At 41.5% G+C, this 26,323-nt stretch overlaps 1 protein-coding gene across 3 annotated transcripts in view; it reads right to left on the bottom strand.

Moving 5' to 3' along the window:
- Positions 1–699: 699 nt before the first annotated feature.
- Positions 700–26,323, bottom strand: part of ZRSR2 (zinc finger CCCH-type, RNA binding motif and serine/arginine rich 2) — a 27,762-nt gene continuing 2,138 nt past the window's right edge. For all 3 annotated transcript variants that reach the window (XM_040468352.1, XM_040468353.1, XM_040468354.1), the window contains 9 exons: positions 24,138–24,216; positions 19,277–19,385; positions 18,994–19,080; positions 15,841–15,879; positions 14,880–14,998; positions 9,764–9,977; positions 4,779–4,834; positions 3,906–4,015; positions 700–1,630 (listed from right to left, as the gene is read on the bottom strand). In XM_040468352.1, coding sequence (XP_040324286.1) covers positions 1,170–1,630; positions 3,906–4,015; positions 4,779–4,834; positions 9,764–9,977; positions 14,880–14,998; positions 15,841–15,879; positions 18,994–19,080; positions 19,277–19,385; positions 24,138–24,216 — 1,274 coding nt within the window. In that variant the 3' untranslated portion in view covers positions 700–1,169. The remainder of the gene's footprint in view (positions 1,631–3,905; positions 4,016–4,778; positions 4,835–9,763; positions 9,978–14,879; positions 14,999–15,840; positions 15,880–18,993; positions 19,081–19,276; positions 19,386–24,137; positions 24,217–26,323) is intronic.

Here is a 26,323-nt window from a genome sequence, read left to right as displayed (position 1 = left end):
ATGTTAAACCTCCACCTGAGAAGGCGCTGTGAATAAGGGACAGGATGGAGAGGAAAAACTGACTTTACCTTTCAAGTACTTTATTTAGTTCTTTAATGTTTATTTTTGAGAGAGAGAGACAGAGTACAAGCGGGGGTGGGGCAGAGGGAGAGGGAGACACAGAATCCGAAGCAGGCTCCAGGCTCCGAGCTGTCAGCACAGAGCCCGGCGCAGGGCTCGAACTCACAAGCCGCGAGGATCATGACCTGAGCCGAAGTTGACGCTTAACCAACTGAGCCACCCAGGCGCCCCTCCCCCCTTTAAGTACTTTAAAGCAAAGTGAGTTTTAAAGTCAAAAAGCTGCTCAGCTATTGCATGTAGAGAAATCCAATAGATTATTAATAAAGGGCAAACAACCAGATTTAACAGCGATTAAATACAGAAAAAGTGTCTGGCTTAACCAATACATAGAGAAACAAAGAGTTAACCATAAAATTTACCAAACTGGCAGAGATTAAAATTTTACCAAATTGGCAAAGATTAAAATAACTTGGTGTTGTGGGAATAGAAAAATTCATTATTGAAAGAGTAAAATTTTTGCAGCCTTTCCAGAGGGCAATTTGTAAATGCTTCAGTAGTCCTATCTCTTGGTGTAATGTAATTTATCCTACGGAAACCATCAGAAACGTGTGAAAGTATTTAAGGAGATCCACAGCAGGATTGTTTATAGCACTGGATTCTTTTAATCGTGCAAAATTAGGGAGAACTTTAAAATCCGACAATTAGGGATATGGTTGAATAAAACTGATAGACCCGCACCATGCAGTGAGAAAAGTAAGAGGGTTGAGAAAATATGAGGTTTTGCATAGGAAGAAAAGCATATTCAACTGCAGCCACATATGATCTCTGTGTAAAAAATATTTGTACACATCCGTAAGAAGAGGAAAAAGACTTAAGCAATGCTCCAGTGTTGGTTATCACCAAGGGTTAGGATTACAAGTGATCTTCACATTATCTATACATTTTGTGTCTTCTATGCTAAACACACTGATTCTCAGAGAATAAAAGTATTTTGAAATAGGGTTCTTTCTGCCGGACTTGCTAATCCATCGAGCTCAGAGCCCTCTACTACCCAAGTATGAAGCAGCCATCACAAATAAGACGTACGATCATTTCGGAACAAAATCGGTTTATTTGGATTTGGGACTCTGCGTTGTCCTGTCTCTGCTGCCTGACCTCCTCCTGCCACGACTCCTGGACCTGGAGGAACTCTGGCTCCGGCTGGCCCGGATGCGGCTGCCATCCCTTTTTCTTCCTCTACTGCGCGAACTGTGCCTCTCGCGACTCTTGGACGGGTGTTTGTGAGACTTCTTCCCCCGGTGGCTGCTTCTCCTTTTCCTGTCAGCTTCCCCATTTCTCTTGTAGGAATGCGACGGACTAGGGCTTCTCCGCCTCCTGGGCCTCCCGTAGTAGTCGTCGTGGTGGCCCATCCTCTCTCTCCTGTCTGAGCCCTTGCCAAATGAGGAGCCAGTCCGATCTGGAGACAGGTAGATGTCTCTGTTAGCCTCCCAAAACTCATTGTTGGGATTTCGGAACACGTGGAGAAAGTTGCAGTGTTTTCCTCTCGGACACTGTTGTATTTCAAATAAACCTGCAATGGCACAGTGAGGAAACAGCATTTACTGCTGGCACTTGATCCTTTTCAGAGGGTACACTGCCGATGTTTGGAGGTGATAGACCTATCTTCTTCTGTGTATGTGAAAGGGGCTTACAGGGGAGCTTGGGTGGTTGATCGGTTAAGCGTCTGATTCTTGGTCTCGACTCACGTCATGATCTCACGGTTCGTGGGATCGAGCCCCGCATGGGGCTCTGCACTGACAGCTCTGAGCCCACTTGGGGTTCTCTCTCTTCCTCTCTCTCTCTCTCTCTCTCTCTCTCTCTCTCTCTGCTTCTCCCCTGCTCTGTCTCTCCATAAATAAATAAGAAAATAAAAGGGGCTTACATAAATTGATGGCATAGCTCTGGTTCCCAGAATTTCAAAAATATTCAAATGCTCTAACAAATGGCACTGTGAAAAGGTAACAAGCCAGAAGTTTTAATTAACCAGAGTCTCCTGTTCCCCGACTGCATGACAGTGTGCAGTGCAAGCGAACAAATGGTGACCACATCTTTTTTTTAGGGTTGCACCATCCCACTGATGAACAGTGTATATCCCTAACACTGAACACCCAGCCCTTCGGAGTCCCTGCCTTATACTTTAAGAAGATGGTAAACACTGGCCAAATGCTTTTAAATTTATACCAAGTGCTTGTAATATAAAAGATTCTTGTCAAAGGTAAAATCTATCTGAACGATTCAGAGATCCTCGTGAGGTTTTCAAACTTTTTTTTTTCAATTGGTAAATTCCCCAAATATGGAAAACAGTGAAAAGTGAAATCCCTCCACACCACACGTTATAAACAAAAAGTCAGGATGGACCAGAGTCCTAAATGTAAGATGTGAAACCATATGACTCTTTGAAGAAAACATACAAGTAAAATCTTTGGGACACTGGGCTGAGCAATGGATTCTTAGATAGGACACGAAAAGCACAAGCAAAAAAAGAGAAAAAAACCAGATTAAATAGATTTCATCACAACTAAAACCTTTTGTGCTTTACAGGACATGATCAAAGTGAACAGGCAGCATAATGGGAGAACACATTTGCAAATCCTATATGCAATAAGGGGCTTGTCTGCAGAACAGATCAAGCCCTCTTACAACCCAGTAATAGAAAGTCAACCTAATTAACAAGGGGCGAAGTATCTAAATAGACATCTCCCCAAAGAAGTTCTACAAATCGCCAATAATGAGGACACACGAAAACTGCTCAATGTCATTAGTTACGAGGGAATATCACAAAGTGGTTATTTAAAAAACGTGAAACCGTCTCAATGTCACACCCAGAGGTACCTCACTGAAGTCACACTGGATTCCCAGGAACCGAGAAAAATAACCACCTTTGGGGAAAAAACAGTTCCGTCTCTTGCAGCCCACAAGCTTTCAAATGTAAGACGGAAAAGTTGGGCTTTCCAAAGGAAGGAACTCTAAATTATCACACACACCCCCCGCCTTCAATAAATGGTTTTTAAGTGACAGCATCCATTAAGACCACGCTGCCAAAGATAAAGAATTCGAAAATCATAGATTCTTTTTAATAGTAGGCTTTAAGCAGACAAGTGTAAAGCCAAGAAAGGGAAAGGGTAAGAGAAGCGCTCCCCTGAGGCACGGATCGCTCTATCTCTTTGCTCCCGGAATGGTTCAACAATAAAGAGTTTGGCCAAGCCCATGTGACAGAGACGAAACAATAATGAGGCCTTCAAAACTGCCAGCTATTCAAAGGACAGACTCCTTCCTGGACGCGGCAGCCACACCGCGATGAGTCCGTCTGGCCGAACGCACCCTCACCACACCCCACCATCATCGCTCTCCACTGCACAAACGCATGTCTTTCGAGCGAGGCAGGACATGTTATCATGTTTTAGGTGGCAAAGATGACAGGAGATTCGTTAGGGATAAAGACGGGGAAACAAACCAAGCTTGAGTGAGGGGAGTCCCTCTGACCGCCACGAGGAAGACGCGGCTTCCCACTGACACAACTCCCAGGCTTCCTCAAGTTTTAGAGCCCAGGACTGAGGACCAGAACACGGAGGTTCTAGCCTCCACTCCGCCACCGAGACACTGGGACTTCAGTCACCTCATCCATAAAGTGACCCACAAGTCTATTACAGATCTAAAACGGGAGGGCCTTTATAGGACGACCTCTGCTCGTCCGGTGTGAGGCAAAAGCTATGTTTCACCCCTTTAAAAGACCGCTTTTTCCCTTAAGAAAGCCCTCTTATCCAACACTGGAACAAGTGGCGTGAAACCACCGTGCTGTATTTTACCACAAATTGCCATTTTCCACCGAGTCACCGGGCAGAATTCGCACTGGAGCTGCCGTCCCGCGTACCATCGCCCGTTAAACAGAGACAGGGCTGCTTGGCATTCTTCTTCCCTTTAAAAAACACACATTAAAGGGTGCATTTTACAGTAACTTTCTATTACGTAGATAAGCCCTACTGGTAATTAACCCTTCTAGCAGTTTATCATAGGACCACCAAGTCCACTGCTTTTACTCGAAGGAGTCCTCATGAGAGCATTCAAGCCCCTGACGCTCACAATCTATTCAGGAACACTTCGTACTAACCCTCTTGAGAGGTTCTGACGGATGGCCACCGGCCGGAGGCAAAGCTGCTTAAACCAAAGATCCGACCATCCAAAACGCAGACTGTCGGAGCCTCTCCTTTCTCAGCTAGGACTGCTAGTTTTCTTATCACAGTGGTTAATTTAACCCATTAGCCATGGCATGGCCCAAACCAACAGCAAGACAGGCAGAAATGATACACCGATTGCTTTCTCAGTGGGCCAAATGCACGGAGATTACTTGGGGCTGCAATTTCTGCCTCTTTCACTGTATACTTTGCTGTTCTCTATTCTAGATCCCCCTTTCCAGTTTGTATTTTAATTATTAAAACTATGTAAGTAAAAAATAACCATTGCAAAAGACTCAAAACTATGTTAAGTGTACAACGGATAAAATACAAATGCATTTTCAAATCCCTTCTATATAGATTTCTATATTAGCTCTTGATATTTACATTTTTAAAAATACCATGCATATGAAAGCGATATATTTAGTGGAAGAACCCCAGATGGCAACATAATCACAACACTATACCATGACAAAACGTGAAGATGTTTATGTTCCAAATACTTACGATTGGTACTGAACATACACATTGCCTCTCAGGTGAGGTTCCAAGTTGCAGCTGACCTAAGGAGCAATGAAAAATTTGATTTAAAAAAATGGAGGAAGGGGCATCTGGGTGGCTCAGTTGGCCAAGCGTCCGACTCTTGGTTTCTGCTCGGGTCACAATCTCACGGCTTGTGGGTTCAGGCCCCATGTTGGGCTCCATGCTGACAGTGCAGAGCCTGCTTGGGGTTCGCTCTTTCCTTTTCTCTGCTTCTCCCCACCTCGTGCTCTCTCACTCTCAAAATAAATAAATAAAACTTAAAAAAATCTTATTAAGAAAAATGAAGGAAAAGAACCCCCCCCCCCCACCTCCCAGGTCATCACAGGCATCTTTTCCAGAGTAACACTACCAAAAGTAGTTATCATTTGAAGATTCCAAAACCCAGATACGATACCACTCACAGATCTATTTAAGGCATGCTTCAGCACACAGCAGTGTTGCAGGCCCCAATTATTTGATCCCTGTTGATTTAGATTCATTTTTCATAGATGTGGAATGCTTCACACATATATAAAAATATAGAGAACAAAAATCAACCCATACATACACCACCCAGATTCAACACTAAGGCTTTCTATTTTTGACTAAGAATGTTTAAATATGCAAAACATGAAAGACCCAGTTGAAACCCCTTCTGCCTATTTTCCCTCCCCCATCACACGGAAGAGCACTAGCCTGAGGCTGGCGTATCCTTCACATTCCAAATGGAAACACACACACATAGCTATATGCACACAGACAGACATATACACATATGCATGCCATAAAATACACAGGTATATTATGTATAGACAGGTCTATTATGAATAAATGGGGATTTTTTTGTGAATATACGGGTATATTTATGTTTACATATGCAAAGAAACTTGTATATGTATTGACAAATAATGTATAGTATTGCTTTGTACATTTAAAATTTTTACAAAAATAGCGTATATTTTACATTCTTTTTTCAAGGTATCATCACATAAACATGACTCATTTTAACTATATGCTGGATAGATCAAATTTTCAAATTTATTTAGCTACTCCTTTAAATGATAAATATCCAAGGTGCTTCCAATTTTTCATCAGCAAACAGTGCTGCAATCGGCATCCCTGAACGTGTCTCCGTGGGTAGGATCTCTCTGGTATGCATAATTAGAAGTGCTGTCCCAGTTATACGTACTTTCCACTTCACTAAGTATTGACAAAGTGCTCTCTGAAGTGGTTTTGCTGATGGACACTTCCTCACCCAGTCTTAGTATTAACAGAATTTATAACTTTTCACCTGATAGGTGTGAATAATCTCATGTAATATGCACTGTTCTATTACTAGTCAGGTTGAACATTTGATCATTTGCCTTCAAAAATGACAAATCTGGACACACAGATCAATGGAATGAAAGCTCAAAAATATACCCACGATTATATGGTCAATTAATTTTCAACAAAGGAGGCAAGAATATGCAATGGGAAAAAGTCTCTTTTATAAATGGTGCTGTGAAAACATGCAAAGGAATGAAACCGGACCACTTTCTCACACCATACACAAAAATAAACTCAAAATGGATGAAGGACCTAAATGTGAGACCTGAAACCATAAAAATCCTAGAAGACAGCACAGGCAGTAATGTCTCTGACATCAGCCAAAACAACATTTTTCAAGATAAGTCTCCTGAGGCAAGGGAAACAAAAGCAAAAATAAACTATTGGGACTTCATCAAAATAAAAAGTTTCTGCACAGCAAAGGTAACAATCAATAAAACTAATAAAAGGCAACCTATGGAATGGGAGAAGATATTTGTGAATGTTATATCCAATAAAGGGTTAGTATCCAACATATATAAAGAACTTATACAACTCAACACCCAAAAAACAAATAATCCAAGTAAAAATGGGAAGGGAGGGGCACCTGGGTAGCTCAGTCAGTTAAGTGTCCGACTCTTGGTATCAGCTCAGGTTGTGATCCCACAGTTGTAGCTTCAAGCCCTGCATCGGGCTCCATGCTCAGTGTGGAACCTGCTTGGGATTCTTTCTCTCCCCCTCTCTCTGCCCTCCTCTGCTCGTGGCTCTCTCTCTCTCTCAAAAATAGATACTAAACCTTTTTAAAAATAATAAAAATGGGAAGGCATGGCGGCACCTGGGTAGCTCAGTAGGTTAAGCATCTGACTCTTGGTTTTGGCTCAGGTCAAGATCTCATGGGTTTGTGAGATGGAGCCCTGTGTCAGGCTCTGCACTGACAGTGTGGAGCCTGCTTGGGATTCTCTCTCTCCTCTCTCTACCCCTCCCCTGCTGTTTTCTCTCTCTCTCTCTCTCTCTCTCTCTCTCTCTCTCTCTCTGTCTCAAAAATAAACATTAAAAAAAAATGGGAAGACACTAACAGACATTTCTCCAAAGACATCCAGATGGCCAACAGACACACGAAAAGCAGCTCAACATCACTATCAGGAAGTGCAAATAAACACCACAATAAGATACCACCTCAAACCCTGTCAGAATGGCTAAAATCAAAAAGACAAGAAACAACAAGTGTTGGCAAGTATGCAGAGAAAAAAGAACCATTGTGTACCGTTGGTAGGAATGCAAACTGGTGCAGCCACTGTGGAAGACAGTATGGAGGTTCAAAAAATTAAAAATAGAATCACCATATGATCCAGTAATAGTACTACTGGCTATTTACCCACAGAAAATGAAAACACTAATTTAAAAGGACACATCCACCTTTATGTTTATAGCAACATTATTTACAATAGCCAAATTATGGAAACAACCCAAGTGTCCACTGAATGGATAAAGAAGACGTGGTAATATACAATGGAATGTCCTTCAGCCATAAAAAGAATGAAATGTTGCCATTTGCAACAACATGGATAGAGCTAGAGTAGAATGCTAAGCGAAGTAAGTCAGAGAAAGACAAAGACCATGATTTCACCCATATATACGATTTTAAAAAATAAAGGAAAAAAAAGGAAACTGAAAAACTAGAGAACAGATAGTTACCAGAGGGGAGGTGGGGTGGGGAGGGAAGGGGAATGGGTGAAATGAGGGAAGGGGATTAAGAGTACACTTATCTTGACAAGCACTGAAAAATATACAGAATTTTGGAATCACTATATTGTACACCTGAAACTAACACTGTATGTTAACTATGGTGAAATTAAAATAAACTTAAATTTAAAAAATAGGACTTGTTTTTTTATTTAATGGTATAAGAAGGTCCTCAAATATTGATACAAATGTTTAGCTTTTATTTTCAAAATGAATCTACATTGTTACAAATTTGTTCTAGAGTATTTTTATTAGAGTATTCACAAAGAGGCAGATCCATAATGATAGCTTCGAACCCCTTCCTTAGAAGGAGGACTAAAAGGCCTGGGGAGGCCATGTCAGTTACACCAGCAACTTTAGAGATCATTTAATCCAGTGGCTCCCAAGGACCCATTAATTTTCCATGATAAATTCAGTATTTTGGAAATTTTCTTACCAAACACCTTTCCATTTAGAACTTCCAATGTGATTAGCATGAGCTTGGCCAAACCAGAAAAAAAACCACGCCATGGCTAGCGGGTGCAGCCCATTAGAACGAATGGTGGGGTCCCCACTAAGCAGGTGGAAGTTTTGAAAGCAGCCGCACCACTGACTTCACAGAAGCAGTATAACGTAGGCCCACAGGTGGTCCCACAGATCAGAACGCACTGATGTAGTCAAAGTCCCTCCCCTTCGGGATGAGGCAGAGGCAGGAAGAGGTAAAATGACACACTCAAAAGCCCAGAGCCACTCAAAGCACACAGACTCCTCCCTCAGTTGCGCTGCTAACGTGCTACTGTGCCGTGTGGGGCCGGCCCTTCCACTCTCGTGTTCACTGCCTGTGTCGAGAAGCGGTGTGAAGACTGGAAGGAAGGTGCACGCCACAGAAATAAAACATAAAGGGGGAAGAGAAATTTTAAAATAATTTTTTTTTTTAATTTTGCACTCAGTGGACAGAAGTATAGCTTTGGCTTCCGTGAGTGCTACTGGTGCTTAGCAATTGCTCTGTTCCCTGGCTATTACACCTTGCCCCTGGTCAGTGCCAACGAACAGGGGGAAAAAACAGGATTTTACTCCTTTTTTTCCCCTCCAAATTATGGGACGTTTTCCCCACCCTAACACAGCAAAATCATTCAGGTTCGGATCTGATCAAATCACAGATGAGGTAGGAGGCCATGCTATGCTAAGATTCAATTCCTGGGTCCTGAGAGCAGCAGCTATTGACCTCTGCCTTTATTCTTGCCTTAAGGAATGTTCTCAAATAACTATCTGTAACCCGAAAGGCTCTTTTTTTTCACCCAGGATGCTGCACCACAAGCCATGATTTGGAGAACACTGTGTTCAGTATTGAGAGTATTGAATGAACAAAAACAACGTCAAAAAAAGGAATCAAGGTTTCTTTTCTAGGGTAGCTCCAGAAGACCGAATAGGTTCTAGGATGGAGATTGCAAGCAGGCACCATCAACAAAATGCAACAAATTCAGTAAGTGGTGTTCCACTGTATACACTGAGGCTCTAGGTGAGATCCACTACAGTTGGAAGGGAGGGGGTGCATCCTCTGTCATACACAGCCTCTAAAGGAATGCCGGGATGGTTATGTGCAGGACCTTATGCTGAGAGTTCATAGGCTGGGAAAGAGCTGGACTATAAAGGTACTATGAATAGATGAGAGATCCTTCCATCCATCTAGACCCTGGAATCCAGGAAATAGCACACTAGTACACAGGACTTCATGCAGTCCTCTACTGCACAGACACCGACACGGGGGGAGGCCAAGGAAATCACATTTGAGTGCCTGGGTGCCCACCAGTGGACTAGGTGCTGTACCATCACACACACCCAACCCAGGCAGGGAGCCTACACCCTAGCACTCATGTCCTACAGGGCACTTTGGTGGGAGGTGAGCAGTCCCCTCCTTCATGTGCATTGTGCACGCCCACCTTGAACTGGATCACTTTCCCAACGTTCTTGAACTCAGGAAGCACGTCATCATAGAAGTCCAGGAACTGCTGGTAGGTTTCCTCTTCGCTGTACTCTAGGCTTGCATCAGGGTCATAGTCGTCCCTTCTGCACTGCTCCATCCCAAATGTCGTAAACATGCTTTTAATCAGAAGTGTGGGACTCGAGGATGGGAAATTGTGTTTACGTGAGCACCTGCATACGAAAGGGAGACTTAAATGCAACAGTCCAATAGTTACAGTATCAAAAGCTCACTTTAAACTTTGGGATAGAGACCCAAATAACTTGGTTGTTTCCACTTACTTGCAAGATAATAAGCCCTATCCAGATGTCCAATTTCAACACCTAAACTGTTCTAAGACTGACCAATATACTTGCTTTCATGAAGATGTAAAGTTGGGAATTATTTCCAAGTTCATATGCCATTCAGCTGCCTTTTGGTGATGCTCACAAAGCCTCCTACATGTAAAAGTGCAGGGAGAAAAAGGTCCACTGCCATGACAGATGGTGGTGACAGCATGAAGATACCGGATGTGGAACTCAGGAGGAAGGTGAGAACAATACGATCCTGGTTCCATACAATCTTCAACTAACTCCATGCTTAGAGAATATAATCTAAGAGTTTCGAGCTAACGGAATACTTCAATTTCACATGTGTATAGCATTTCATGGTTTCTGTGGCATTTTTATATTTATTCTGCTGATCCTTGCAACCCATTAGGACAGTCAGGGCCAGTATTTTCCCCACTCTGCAAAGAGGGAAGCTGAGGCCTAGAGAAGCATACTTATCCAAGTCACATGGCTGGTAAGAGAGGATTCAAGAGATCTGAGTTCACCTGTCTAATGCCTGTTCATTATATGGTGTGATGAATGCAATTAGTTTTCATGTAATAAAGAGGGTAACCATTATGAAGAACATTTTTCTTTTCACAGTTGAAACTGAATCATGTTATACCTGAATATTTTAAGTCTTTTATATGAGTTTACTTTATTTACTTCCTTCTCCAAAAATGAGGGGCAAAAAATGTAGTTCACGGTTCTAAATCATCAAATTTTCCTGATTAGATTTCTATTAAAAAATTGGTTGAGGCAAAATTTTCAAGAAAAAAAAAATCCCCACAACTTAGGAAGAAAAAAAGCTGAAGAAAAAGGCAAGTGTTAGAAAAATCAATGGCCTTGAAATGCCTAAATGTTGAACTCCTACTCACTTTCCACATCTGTAATACATCTGTGCACCGAGAGAGACAATGCATACAAAGTGCCTCCCATACATCATACCCAGTACAGAGATGCACAGTGTCCATTAATGTGAAATGTACAAAGGACCCTCCTATATAGATTCAGTTAGAAACCTTGTGATGAGATCCATCTTCCCAAGTAGAGCTACCAGCAATACAGAGAGTGAAACCTCAACCTGACTACAAGTGTTGGTGGTGAATCAGAATTTTCCAAGTACGAAGCACATACAGACTTCAACAAGAAACCAATTTAACAAGGTTAAAATTCTGCTCATGGGATTATTACATCTGAATGAACTTGGCTCTAATTCCCAGGGTGTCAAATGAGCATTTGAGTTTTGGAACAGAGCCAAAGTCCCTGTCTAGGGAAAATCCCCACTTGGCCTGGAGACAGTCCATACAATCGGAGTTCATTCGGGGCCAGCCCTAAAGCGCCTACTGAGAAGTCCTCTCAGACAAGAGAGATCTGGGAAGGCAATCTAAAGGTGTGGTACCAAACCTGTGTGACTCCCAGAATCACTGGAAGGAACGGAGATTTCTCAGGTTCTGTTCCAGACCATCTGTTAAGAGCTCAGGGTGGGAAACCCATATTTTCACAGTAACTCTCCCCACCTGATACTGAAGGTCAGCCATGTTTGCGAAGCCATGGTTTAGGCTTATCATGCAGTTAGTTGAGTAGAGAGTAAGATTGCCACGAAATCACATAATAAGACATTACCCTAGCCCAAGGTCGGCCCGTGAACCATATGGTCTCCAGATGCCCCCTCAGGTATAGCCAACTGACTACACCTCTTTTTCTCTTCCTGAGGGGGCACTCAAGGTCCCCACTACCTTTGTCCTCCACAGAACCAAGTTACATCCTGAAGTTAGGCTGCAACCATTTATTGAAGGTCTCTGTAAGAAACATTTTTGGGAGGGGCACCTGGGTGGTTCAGTCAGTTAAGCGTCCAACTTCAGCCCAGGTCATGATCTCACAGTTTGTGAGTTCGAGCCCCACGTCGGGCACTGTGCTGACAAGTCAGAGCCTGGAGCCTGGTTCCAATTCTGTGTCTCCCTCTCTCTCTGCCTCTCCCCCACTCATGCTCTCTCTTTCTCTCAAAAATAAACACGAAAAAAAATTAAAAAAAAAAAAGAAACATTTTTGGGAAAATTTTGTAAGCAGCTGTTAATAAAACATCTATCAAAGTGTCCATCTCCTTACTCCGGGTCTTTACGCAGTATTCCATGGGAGAAACATGTAGAATCTGATGCCTGGAAAATCTCTGTCTTTCCGGAGATACCACTCATTCTTCCTTTTTGGTAAGAACTAAGTGAGCCATTATCTGCCCAGGCTATGTTACAATCCAGGGCCAAATGTACCAGCCATTCACAATAGGTCACTTTCTCCTCCCTTCCTTGTTCTCCATTTCTCTGGGTAAACTTAGTGCAGTAGATTATGAGCCCTCTTTAAATCACTCCTGGAAATCAGTGAATTATAAATATTCTGATAAATAAGTTTTACTTTTCATCAGCAATTATGTTTTCAGGAGGAAAAAAAATAGAACTCCCCTCAAAGCTGTGACTCCAAGAAGTATCAATTCCAGAAAGGTTCTAGAATTGAACTGTGTACTAATTACGAAAACAAAACCACCGAAGAAATGCTCGGGTTATGGAAGTGTCTGTCTGATAATGGGACAAGCCTCAACAGCAAAGAACGGTTGTGTGAGTCTGGAGCAAGTCACCGCAGCCCTTTGTCAAAGAGGAACAGCTTCATTGTCTGAAGGGATGGCGCTGGATTTCAAAATTGCTCATTGCATAGAATCTGATTTCACAATTCATCACTGGAATGATGAAAGTACCCAAATATTCCCAATTTCACGTGCCAAGGAAAATACTAAGAAATGTTCACAAACTAATCTGATCACTGCTAATTATCTCCTTGAAACGATTCTCAGGGCAGGGTTTTGAGAGCCTGACAGTCCGCTCTCCTTTCGGCAAACAAGTACTGCTGGCTGATTGCCTGAAATCATTTAGGCCATCTCCCCTTCTCTCATTTCTGCCCATCGAAAGGAAAATTTAGAATCACATGAGCACAGTCTTCAAATTCAAGGAAATGCTAGAGATACATCATAAACGAGAAGTCCTTCAGCTAGAAAACTTTAAACGCAATCTGGTTCGGCTACCCACACAAATGTGAATGTGTATCGAGGCTCAACAGTTCTCTTTGGTGGGGGGTGTTTAACATCAATTATGACTATTTCTTGATGAAATTAAGTAAATTTCAGGAAACACTTCTGAAGGTACAAAGGGGAATAAAGTCTCTTCTCCTTTCCCTAGTTCTCAGTTCCTCAAGAGGATGCTTCCAGTACTGACCGCATCCTGTGAGCCCTTTCACAGATATTGTAGGTTTACACAAGCCCAGCTCTAAATTGTAAATGGAGCCACGCGTCCTATGTTAGTGGCTCTCAATCCCAGGGCGCAAGAGAAATGTCTGAGGGCCTTTCAACAGTAAGGCTGCCCAAGAATCACAGATTTACTCAACTTTAGGTAGGACACAAACTTTTTAAAGCTTTCTAGAGGATTCTAATGTGCACCTGGATTGAGAACCATTGCTCTTAAAAAATGTAAAAGGGCATGAGGGCTTAAATAAGAAATGAAAAATAAAAAATAAGAGAAAGTTCATATTTTCAAAGAAGGAAATGAAACTCATGGCATGGATAATTTTATGAATCAAGTGAGCAACAACATAAAGTTTTCTCATTAAATACATATGAATTTGCTTATTCATATCCCTTTTGGGATTAACAGGACACTAAGAAATGATTAGATCTCTTCTGCCGAATGCTTAGTAATGATCAGATTTTTGTCTTGGATAGATTAATTCACCATTATGAATTATTTATCTACTTTGAGTTGTTCATTCATAAATAAGCCAAATTATAAAAATCATCAACGCCTGGCATATACCATTTAAATATCTGCTAAATGAATGAAGACACCGACATTTAGTTTTGCACATGAATGTCCTGTTTCAAAAACACTGAGCCACAAGAGGCGGAACTGAGTGTCTCAGAGAATGAGGGCAACCAGAACACAATGAAAGTAGCAGCAAACACTCAAGACAGTGTTTGCCATGTGCCCACCACGGTCCTCTGTGCTCTCCCCGCACGCGCTCCTCGCAGCCTCACAACTGCCTCCCTTGGAAGGGAGATATACCATTTTTAATCCCCATTTTAGAAATGAGGAAGCTAAGGCACAGAAAGTTTAAGTAACTTTCTCTCTCTCTTTTTTTTTTCTTAAGTAACTTTCTCAAAGTGACAGCTGCTGAAGTCAGTTTCGGCACCCAGGGTCTGTTCCTCCGTCAGAACAGACAGACTGAGAATGGAGAATTACAATACTTTTCCTCACTCCCTCCGGTCCTGTCTTTCACAGATAGCCCTCTGGGCATGCCAATTTTTTAAATTTAAATTTTAAACTTTCATTAATTAACTTATTATTTTTTTGAGGCATGCCAATTTTTTAAAGCCTCTTTTGCGCACAGTGTCGGCCATTCAAAAAAAGAAAGCCAAGCTACTCCAGCGTATTGAGCTACATCATTTCCCCATCCAAACCGCCCCACGCAGACCCATGCAAGCACAGGAAGAGAACGAGAAGCAAAAGGTCTTCATGAAGCCGTGGAAGGAGGGCAAAGGAAGCCCGGTCAGAGAACCAGCCTGAGCCCACCCAGGGAACAGGTACAGGAAGAACAGCGGGCTGCAGAAGTGGCAAGAATGCAGCAGGTACCTGATGGCGAACATGTCAAACTCAAGCCTGTGATGCTCCCAAAAAGAGAACTGAAAACCCTCGACATTTCAATTCACGATAAAGCAAAATTAGTTACCTATCTCCAAATCTGCACGCTCCTGTTTTACTGTAGAATGGACAATTAGCTCGGTCTTTCTCCATTATCCGTAAGTCCGTCGGTGGTTCTGGGTTTTGCCATGTAGCACCATTTTCCAACTGTTGAAAATAACCATGACTTTACTGGTGGTGTAAAAATCCACAAAGAATTCAATGTTTCAAACATATCCAAATATTTTGGCCAACAATAAAAAATCGAGTTAAGAATATATACACTTGGGTCATAATACACAATTGAGACTTCACAAACAACTGTCTGGAGACACGCACTGGGTGTTTGTTGGCTCCCACTCACTGCCCACAGCGGGCATCACTGTGGCTACCAGGAGCAGTCGCCAAGGTTTGCCTGCTGCCCATCCATTCTGAACAGGGTCAAAGGACTTGTCAGGGAGCCACCCCTGAGGGAACGTTACGCTGCGCTGTAGCAAATTAAACCGTCTATTTTGGGGAAACAGCGTGTCATGTTGCTCACACACACTTTAAGGACTATAAATAAGCAACATCCACAGGGCTGATTTGATACCATTTGCTTTTGTTTGTCAGGAAACTCCTGCCGTTGTTGTCGCTGCCGTAAATTTTTTTTTTTTCAACGTTTATTTATTTTTGGGACAGAGAGAGACAGAGCATGGAGGGGGGAGGGGCAGAGAGAGAGGGAGTCACAGAATCGGAAGCAGGCTCCAGGCTCTGAGCCATCAGCCCAGAGCCTGACGCGGGGCTCAAACTCACGGACCGCGAGATCGTGACCTGGCTGAAGTCGGACGCTTAACCGACTGCGCCACCCAGGCGCCCCTGTCGCTGCCGTAAAAAAGTCACAGAGCCACAAAAGAGATTCCAATATTCAGACATGACCTAAATAGCTTACCACAAAATTAACATTACTAGAACCGTTTTTATAGAAATGTTCACTAGTTTCGAATTCTGAATGCAAGGTTTAAAAATACCTCGTTTTCAGCCTGCTCCAGCATCTTCTGCACAGCTTCCTACAAATGGTGCAAACACAGGACTAATGAAAACGTGCAAGTCAGGAAAGTCACGTCTGGTTTCTCTGGTTAAGAATCTCAAGTGTAACAATTAAAAAAAAAAAAAACAACCAACAACAAAGACAAACCACACACACAAAAGACTTCAGGTTCTAGTTTGTTCTCTTCTAGCACAGATCTTCTGAAAAGCCTTCAAAGTACATATGGCTGAGAATGTTTATTCAAATAGGGCATTGAACAGCTCACATGGCAAAACAGTCTTATAAGTTTCAGTAATAGTACCATTTAGCATACTTACTCATATATACCATATTCTAGCTTTTAAGATGAGTGATCTAGTATTAGTGAATGTTACAAAATGTAATGCTCAGGTGAAACGTCATCACCACTTAAGAGAGGTTAAATCATGACATGAACAGTAGTAATTCGGGTTGATGACAAAATCTCAAACTTTTTGGTAAGGCAAAGGAAATCCTGCAATATGCCAGTCAATTCTGAGCTCACTGTCACTTAAACACATTTTAAAATCTTCTTGACAGACCTCTCTTCCCCAGCCCCTGAGAGCATGACCTAGAAGATTCATCCGTCTGGCTGCTGGAGAACTCTACCTAGCCACGTGGGGTGCTGGCTTAGTGTGCCCACGGGCACAGCTCTAGCTCTTTCCTATCCCCATCCACCTGGCTGCCCCACACCTGGTAACTGGTGCTGCCATTTGCTGGCTTGTTCCGCCTAACAGCCTAAAAAGTAGAACTGGAATGCCTCTCCTTCTTCCCTCCCTGTCCAATCTACAAGCTGGAGTCCCAGTGACTCTGCCTCCACACACCCCAAATCTGTGTGATTGATACGAATCTGATATGAAGCACTACCCTCGTTCAAACCACCATCATGTCCAATCTGAAACAAACTGTCTAATCGGTCACTCTATATCCACTCTTGCCTCCTTGGGTCACTGCTCCCTGCTCCTCAGCCCCCCTTCTTTACACAAGGCATCCCATCTGTTGGGATGCCTGGGTGGCTCAGTCGGTTGAGCGTCCGACTTCGGCTCAGGTCATGATCTTGCGCTCCGTGAGTTTGAGCCCCGCATCCAGCTCTGTGCTGACAGCTCAGAGCCTGGAGCCTGTTTCAGATTCTGTGTCTCCCTCTTTCTCTGACTCTCCCCCAGTTCATGCTCTGTCTCTCTCTGTCTCAAAAATAAATAAACGTTAAAAAAAATTTTTTTAATAAAAAAAATGATCTGTTAAGGGTACAGATATAAATTAAATGAAGTCAAACCCTGCTTAAAAACTGCGCAATGGCTTCCCATGACACTTAACATAAAACCCAAACTCCTCCTCCCAATCCAGGAGGCCTTACATGATCTGACCCTGCCAACGTTCCTGACCTCCTCCCTAGCCCCCACCACTCTCTCCTTTGTTCTCTAAGATTTCAGACACCCTGACATTTTTTCAGCTCCGTGCTCAGGTTCTTCCCTCTGCCTGGATCCCTTCTCCCAAGATCTCTGCATTCAGCTCAAACATCGGCTCCTTAGACAAGTCTTCCTTGATGAGGGCAATCTAAAAAAGTACATTCCGACCTAATCACTATTACGTGACTCTGCTTTCTTTCTTTGTAGCACTTACCATTATCTCAAAGCACTTAAAATTATTTTTTGCTTACTTATTATCTAGTTCCCCCATCTAAAACACTCGGGGAGAGCAAGGACTGTCTTTTTCACCATTCTACCTCCATCTACTAGAAAAGTACCAAGCATACAGCAGAAACACAGATTGCATATCTCTTTATACATGTTTAGAACCTACTTCATTCTACCTGCCTTTCCGTAATGTCTCACCAGGCTTTTTTTCAAACAAAAGCCTTAGTTATTTTTTAAAAGAAGCCTTAGCTTTTATCTGATGCCAGAAAGACCTCAATTGAGAATATTCTACAGTTAAAATGGGAATCGATTACTCTGTAAAATAATGACAAGCTCCCAACTGTTTTCCTGCCCCCTAAAAACCTAGCATGGTCTCATCTGTAACGCAGCTCTCAAATAAGGGTGTTAAAAATCTGCACTGCAATTAACTGAAGGCCTGAGACACAAAAAACAAAGTTCACGGAGGCTGCTTCTACCCTATCACAACTAGGACAAACAAATCCATTTTTCTCCATGATAAGGTGACTACCCATTTTTATGCTATTCAAACTTGGGAATATGATGGAAAAGATACATCCTGATGAGTCAGTCAAGCAATGATGAGCTGTGGGATCTTGGAAATAAACACACAGCATTAAGAAACAACAGCAAAACACATCAAAGCAATCTTTAAAACATCCTGGAAGATATATACATAGACCTCATACATTTCTTTCTTTAATGAGTGACTACGTGTTACCTACAATGACCTTGATAGCCAAGTTGGAAAGGGAGTCAATATTTAGCAACAAAAAATATTTCCTAATTCCTCAATATGTGAGTTTGTGATTTCTTTCAACCAATTCATTCTTGCTGACATGCCATAAGCAGCTAAGTGTCTTATTTACTAAATAAGTGTGGAAACCATACAAAATATTCTCTGAATGAGTCAACCCATATACAACAGAAGCTCAGAAAAACACTTTGGTGTGAATGTGAAGAGCCAGAGCAAAAAAAAAAAAAAACAAAAAAACAACACTTGCACTAGAGTGATACAAAGTATAAAGCAGGGGCCAGATGCTTGTTTTTACAAATAGTTTTATTGGAACACAGCCACAACCATTTATTTATATATTACCTCTGGCTGTTTTCATGGCACACCAACAGAATTGGATATTTGCAAGAGAGACCATACAAACTACAAAACCTAAAATATTTACTCTCTGGCCTTTACAGAAAAAGTGTGCCAATCCCTGGTATAAAGGGGAAGATGGGTAGTTGCAGGAAAACGTTAATTTAAGGTATCTGCCATTGCAAAGACCCAAAGCAGAGCATCATAAGGCAACTCTAGTGTGTATCTATACAAAACAGGCCTCTTGGTAACCAGGAAAACAAAGTCCAAACCCTGATATGCCTATAGCTTATTCCTCAGCCCCAGCCCAGCCCAGATCTGCGCACTGAGAGGATACGCAGTGCGTTTATCCTCCTGTGACAGGAATCACCTCTCTTTCTCTCTTCTCCTGTAGCTTCTGCTCCTCCTCTTCTCTCTCTTTTCTCTGCTGCTCTTCCCATTCTTCCTTTAACTTTCTCTTTACAGAAAAAAAGAAAAGGAAAGGTAATTCTTCTCACACACTTTTTAAAAACATGTAACGTATGGGGAAGATAAAGTAAAAGCTTTACCACTGGTAAAATGGATAATATCTATTCTTTTAAGTTCAAAACCCGTAACTCTTAATTAGAGTTATTTGGTTAACTAGTTAGCTGGTTATCTGATGAATACCATACCTCTTGTTCTTCCTGTCGTTTTCGAGCTGCCTCCTCCTTTTCTTTCTTTATTCTGAATTCTTCTTGTGCTTTCTGCTCCCGAAGCAACCATGCCTCATGTAATTTTTGCCTATCAATGTAATGATGCAATCAAACAAAAGAAATGAGCATTAATCTACAAATACACCCAATGATAGCAAAATGATGAAGCTATCATGAAAGATATTTTCCAGAAAGCAGGTAAGTGGAAAGTAAGAGGAACAGAAGATATGAGTAGCTATCTTGGAAAAGCACGGCATCTCAGTAGCTCTTTTCCTAGAGGGTGACAGCTGAAAATCACTACGTGCACATTTGATACCTGTGACATCTTTTACATAGAACGATGACGCTACAACTTTCCCTTTAGTTTGACCATTGTGATGTTTAGGTGTCAATAAAGATGCCAAGTTTCGAAGCACCATCTAGCTTTTCCCGTTCCGAGGGTCCTATCCTTTCTCTTCTATGCGTTTTACAAGTAGTGATGGAAGACCACAGCACCATGAAAACCTGCCATCTGCTGCCATAGATCTTTGATGGCTAGTCTAGACAGTTAAGACACTCCTGTGGCTTGCCCCAAGCACCTACACTGCTCGAAGAAGGGAAATAAAACTATACCTGATCTTGTCTTTAAAATAAAGCTACAGGCTTTAAGATGACAAGGAGTTATAAAAATAAATGAGCAGGTGTCTAGTTTATTTTTGAAAATGGCCAATTATAAAGAGTGATGTTATCTTAAAATGGCAAGCATCTCAGACATCCAATAGCACAAGGTTCTAATTGAAAGATAGGTTACATTTCAAAAGTTCAAAAGTCAAGCAGGTGTCTATCTATGTATTTATTTACTTATTTTTAATTTTATTTTGGAGAGAGGGAGAGAGAGACAAAGCATAAATAGGGGAGGATCAGAAAGAGAGGGAGACACAGAATCTGAAGCAGGCTCCAGGATCTGAGCTGTCAGCACAGAGCCTGACGCAGGGCTCGAACCCACGAACCATGAGATCATGGCCTGAGCCAAAGTGGGACACTTAACCAACTGAGCCACCCAGGTGCCCCATGGTGTTTAGAACCTAGATTGCCATTTTGCCACTGAATTTGTAAAAGAGAAATGAAATACGAGAAATGGTTCTTCAGCAATGTCAGGAGTTAAATAAGGTTTTATGTCTAGTCTGGGGAACCTATTCACAGTATCAAATATCCTACGGGAAAATAGATTTCATTTCCAAGCACAGATGGTAGGAACACATCTTTTACCCATGGTAAAGATGGGCACACCGCATACATCAACATTCCGGTGCACATTGTAGGTTACATATAGATGTTTCAGTGTGTAGGACTCTAATTTATGAATCTTTTGAGGAATATATTAATTGTATACCAACCAAAAAAACAAAGTGCATATAAATCTAAGACCTCAAAAGAGTAAAATGGCAAAACTTTACAGTTTAGCAACTTGAATACAGTGTTGAGAACTAGGACTGCAGAGCTCTGGTCACTTAAGTACATCAAGTCCCTGCCCCGGGAAGCCTGGAGCAGATTCTAGCACGGCTTGTCGCAGTGGAAGGCTTGTCCTTAGACTGACCCCCAGAAACCCCACCCCCACCCCCGCGAAAATGCCTGCCTGAGAAAGCTCAACACTGCCAGGAAAATGGAGCATTTGCTGTAGGCAACACAGGATGATCGGCCCTTGCCCTCCCTTAGAGCATTTACTAAAAAGGGCTTATGACTGTGAATAGGTCTCTCTCCAGGACCCGAGAGCCATTCGCTGGACATGCAGTCTTTAAGAAGGATAAGGCCTCTGTGTCCCAGCCTCTGTGAGGACAGACTCCTGAATTCTCTGCCTGCCTGCTGACAAACGCAGCTGGCCTGGTCACATTTGCACTGACTGACCCTTTGTACTTCTTCACCTCTTGAATTCTCCTGAGCCCCTATACTCCTCCCGCTCTCTCCCTTTAAAAGGCGCAAATCTCCCCTGCACAAATCAGAATGGAGCTCAGCTCTTTCCCCTACAGTCAGGAGAAACGGGACACAATCTGTTCTCACCACTTTCAAGTCTGCCCGTGTTATTCTCTGATGCTATACATCTGCGTTAAGGCAGTACATAAAGCCATACGGTACTGCCAGAGAATTAGTTCTCTTGTTTTTCAACAACACGGTATCATGCAACTTGTACAGGAACCAAAAAACACCAAAGGAACACAAATATCTGTTTATGTGATTTAAAAGCAGCGCCTCAAATAAATGGGAAAACAAAAAACTGACTTCCGTATATCATACCATGTATATCATCTTCATCGTAAGAGGAATCTAAAACAAGCAGAGTTGTTACAGCACCGCCCATCTGCTAACATGATGGTAAGCATATACACCTGCCGACTCATTCCGTCGCCCTAATTCTATGAGGTGGGTACTATGATTGATTTTATTTCCATTTTATCTCCAGATTTAAGACGAGGAAATTGAAGTTAGAGAGATAAGCAACTGGAACACAGCATGTAAGTGGCAGGGCCATGGCTGCAATGCAGCTCTGGCTGAATCAACTCCATGGCCTGCATCACCACTGTATTTTCTCTTGGCATTTTGCTGATTGCACCTATTTATGTGCTTAGGTGGAAAACAGGAACGAACTACATGCAAAGAAGCAACATTCCCTACTAAATACACATAGCTAGAGGGTGTCTATAAAGTTTTCTACTCCTTTTAAAAAACATCTACTTTTTATTGTGGCAAAATATATGTACCATAAAATTTAGGATTTTAACCATTTTTAAGTGTATGGTTGAACAGCATTAAGTACATGCACATTATTCTGCACCACTTGGGAAAAAAAAAAAAACTACCCCCTGAAAAATATTGAGGAGAAAATAGAATATGGTCATCATCTTGGGACGGAGTAGGCCTTTTACAGTCCAGACACCAAGGCCAGATATCACGATGAAAGTTGAGGACGTGAAAATCAAACTATGGTGAGTAATGCCATAAGCCAAGTTAGGACTGATGACAAATGAGAAAAACATATATAATACATATGACAGATAAAGGATCAATATCTTTTTTTAAATTTTTCTTTACATTTTTTTTTAAATTTATTTATGTTGAGAGAGCGCGCGCACGAGGAGCAGAGAGAGGCAGGGAGAGAGAATGCCAAACTCCACACTGTCAGCACAGAACCCAATGCGGGGCTCGAACTCATGAACTGTGAGATCATGACCTGAGCCAAGAGTCAGACGCTCAACCAACCGAGCCACCCAGGCGCCCCAACGATTAATAGTAATAATACTGCTTACACAACAAACTTTAAAAACATGTATCCCAAAAAAGAAAGGTGCAAGACTTAATCTAAAATAGGTAATAAAATATATTAAAAAATACACAGGCTTACTAATTAAGAAATGTATATTTGAAACAATGAAATACAACTTTTACGACAGGAGGTTTAAAAATAGATGCCTAGTGTGAGTGAAGGTATGGGGAAATGGGCACCTCGATTCACAGCTCCAAGGGCTGCATACTGGGATGCCCTTTCTACCCAACCACCTACATTTTACATGTACTTATCCTTTGATCCCAACAATTCCGTTTCTAGGCATTTTCCTGAGTAAAAAACAGGACAATTACCAATGATACATAAGCGTGGATACTCATGGCAACTTTTTACTGAATTATAAAAAATACCTAAGTATAAATTAATAAATAATAGGAAATTCATAGTAAATAATAAGTGAACGTTATTTAATAGCAAATAACCTAAACGTCCATCAGTAGAGAACTATAAATTTTGAATAAAGAATTATGCCACATTCAAACAATGAACACTATGTTGCCACTGAAACTGTTGAATTGGGTATGTGAATCAACACTGAAATATAGGTCCTGGGGCGCCTGGGTGGCTCAGTTGGTTAAGCGTCCAACTTCAGCTCAGGTCATGATCTCGAAGTCCATGAGTCTGAGCCCTGCTTTGGGCTCCGTGCTGACAGCTTGGAGCCTGGAGCCTGCTTCAGATTCTGGGTCTCCTCTCTCTGCCCCTCCCTGCTCATGCTGTCTCTGTCTCTCAAAAATGACTAAACATTAAAAAAAAAAAATTTGAAATATAGGTCCGATATATTATGCAAAAAAAGCAATTTAAAAAATGCATAAATATCCTCCCATTATAGAAATAAACATGTATAGTGCATTTACACGCTTAAATTTTTTTTTTTAGAGAGAGAGAGAGAGAGAGCACAAGCAGGGGAGACAGGAAGAGAGATAGTGAATCTTAAGCAGACTGCACACTCAGTGCAGAGCTCAAAATGGGCCATTTTTTTAATTGAAAAAAAAATTTGTTTTTAACGTTTATTCATTTTTGAGACCCAGAGCATGAGTGGGGGAGGGGCAGAGACAGAGGGAGACACAGAATCCAAAGCAGGCTCCAGGCTCTGGGCTGTCAGCACAAAGCCTGGCACGGGGCTTGAACTCACAGACCACGAGATCATGACTTAAGCCGAAGTCAGACACTTAACTGAATGAGCCATTCAGGTGCTCCCCCGACCCCCACTTACATTTTTAATGGTGGCTATCTTTGGGTGTGCTGATTTCATTGAAGCCCTTTCACTTTTTTACACTTATTTCAATTTCTCTTTCAAAAACATTTATAAATTAGCAAAAATAGTGAAAAATACTTCCATTTAAGAAAAATGAGAACATCTAACTTTAGTCTGTCAAGTAGAGATTTAAATAGTTTATCCAAGGTATTTTATAAGACCTATGCTGTATAAGATATTATAAAGACCTGTACTAGTTCATAAAGACTTATAAAATTCAAATAAAACAACTGGGTTCATGAGGAAGTGCTCCGATCACTGCTGACCTCTCTATCTCCAACAGCATCTCTTCTTCTAGGTGTTGTTCTTCAATAAAAGCATCCTCCTCCTCCTTCTGTGAGAGTCCTAAGGGAATTTAAATGTTTTATTAAACGATCTGAATATTGTAAAACCTTGGTCAATGATTCAGAAAGAAAAAAGAAAAAAGATAAAAGCTAATCTTTACAATTATGGTACGAACCTGTTTTTAAAGCCTTCTAATAATAAAGGGTCTAACAATAAAGGCTTCAACCAAATGTGTAACAATTTTGATACCCAAAAAGAACAATAATGGTAGATAACACATTAAATTTAAAAAATTAATTGATGCTTCCATCGTCATGCTCAAAAAGGAGGTGGGGTGTGAGAAGGAACATTCATTTTTACAGAAAAACGGCAACGAAAAAAATGTAGAAAGGCCGTCATTTTTGCAACCCCCACTTAAGAACTATTTAGAAAAAAATGCTAGAAACATTGGATGAAAGCTTGTTGGCAAGAAATTTATTTACTCCACCTCAAAACCTGAGCGCACGGACGAGTACTAATTCCAAAGGGGGAATACCCTTTTCCGTGGAGCCATCTGATTGGTGACACTTTGACCGCTCCTAGCGTTACTAAGGGCAAAACAATGTGACATCACAGGCCCCCTGAGGTGTGCAATGACAGGTATACAGCATCGGCTTTGTAGTACTTGTCACAAGGAGTATAACTGTAAGCTAATCAGAAGATAGGCTAATCCAGAAGTCTGGGTGTTCCACCAGACAACTACTGTGGGCTTTGCACAATAATTAGTCTTGGTTTGGGAAAGTTCCAGTATGGCCTATATATCACAACTGAGGTATTGTTCCTTTACTTGGCTGCAAGTTTGATATTGTGGTCTTTATTCTTAGGAGATGCAGGATGAAGTATTTAGGGATGAGAAGTCATGGTATCTGCAAATGACATGCAAAGAGTTCAGAAAAAAATGTGTACATATGTATCCATATATATCAAGAGAAAGTAAGGCAAATTGTTAACAATTGGGAGATCTAGATGAAGGGTTGGTGGATGTTTATTGCACCATTTTTTCAACTTTCTATACACTGGACCATTTCAAAATAAGAACGTAGGAAAGTATTTTTAATATAATAAAAACTTTTATCCTTTCCTAGTCATAATTTAAATTTGAGAAAAAAGGAAGAAAACTGAAGTGATCCTAAGGAAATATAACAGAAGATCTCAGACTTAAAGGAAAAAGATTTTGTATCTGCCACATATATGTTGAGTACAGGTCTAATCAAAGGCACACCCAATCCTAGATAATTTACTTAAGCGACTAAACATTATTATTTTAGCACCTGAAATTAAAATAGGTTAAAAAAAAATTAGGGTAAATCCTAACTCACACAGAATAAAATCTAATTATTCAGATCATTAAATGATCTAATTTACAGAGACGGCCTTCCAAAGAACCTGGCAATGGGGCTATGATTGATTGACTTACAGAGGTATTCCCATAGAGTAGACATTGCCCGGGCACAGATGATGCTCAAAAACATGTTGCCTGACTCACTCAACCCCTCCATCCTCTCAAAATCAAGCTCATACTCCTCAGAGGTGATCACTAACAGTACGAGGTATAGCATTTGCTCTATACGTACAATCAAATATATGTAAGGATATATATAAGTATAGTATATCTAACCGTATTATACATATAACTGTACATATTGGAATCAGACAACTTGCTTTTTATTCTTAATGTCACCTTGGTTTTTGAGAAGGCAGCTCATTTCAGGCTATTTCAAGTAGAACTGGATGCTAAAGAGGCTTCTTGTAAATGAGCGGTCAATATTCCAGAAATTTCTACCACTCAGTTTCCAACCCACTCTTATAGAATATCTCTTCTAGCTTACTGGGTATTGTTTGCCCATCTGACATGTGCTACAATTAATAGCAGTGTTTGGTAGGCCACACTATTCATGAAGCACCACTAAGAATTAGGAGTTGGAGTGGGCCAAAATTGGGGCAGTAGTCCAAAGACAAGTGCTTAGTCTTGGATCTGCCATTAGCTATACAATCCTGACCAAACCAGTGACTGCATCTTTCAACTGACTGAACTGCCAAGGGACATGACCAGCTTGCTTCTCCACAAAGGCTCACTCTGAAAGCACTTTGCAAAGTCAAAGCGGGTGGGGGGGGGGGGGGGGGGGGG

The sequence above is a fragment of the Herpailurus yagouaroundi genome, unplaced genomic scaffold, assembly GCF_014898765.1.
Source record: "Herpailurus yagouaroundi ecotype Mexico unplaced genomic scaffold, PumYag 67690, whole genome shotgun sequence".
NCBI lineage: Eukaryota > Metazoa > Chordata > Mammalia > Carnivora > Felidae > Herpailurus > Herpailurus yagouaroundi.
Note: the sequence above shows the minus strand (reverse complement) of the source record. Positions and strands in the feature narration are given on the sequence as shown.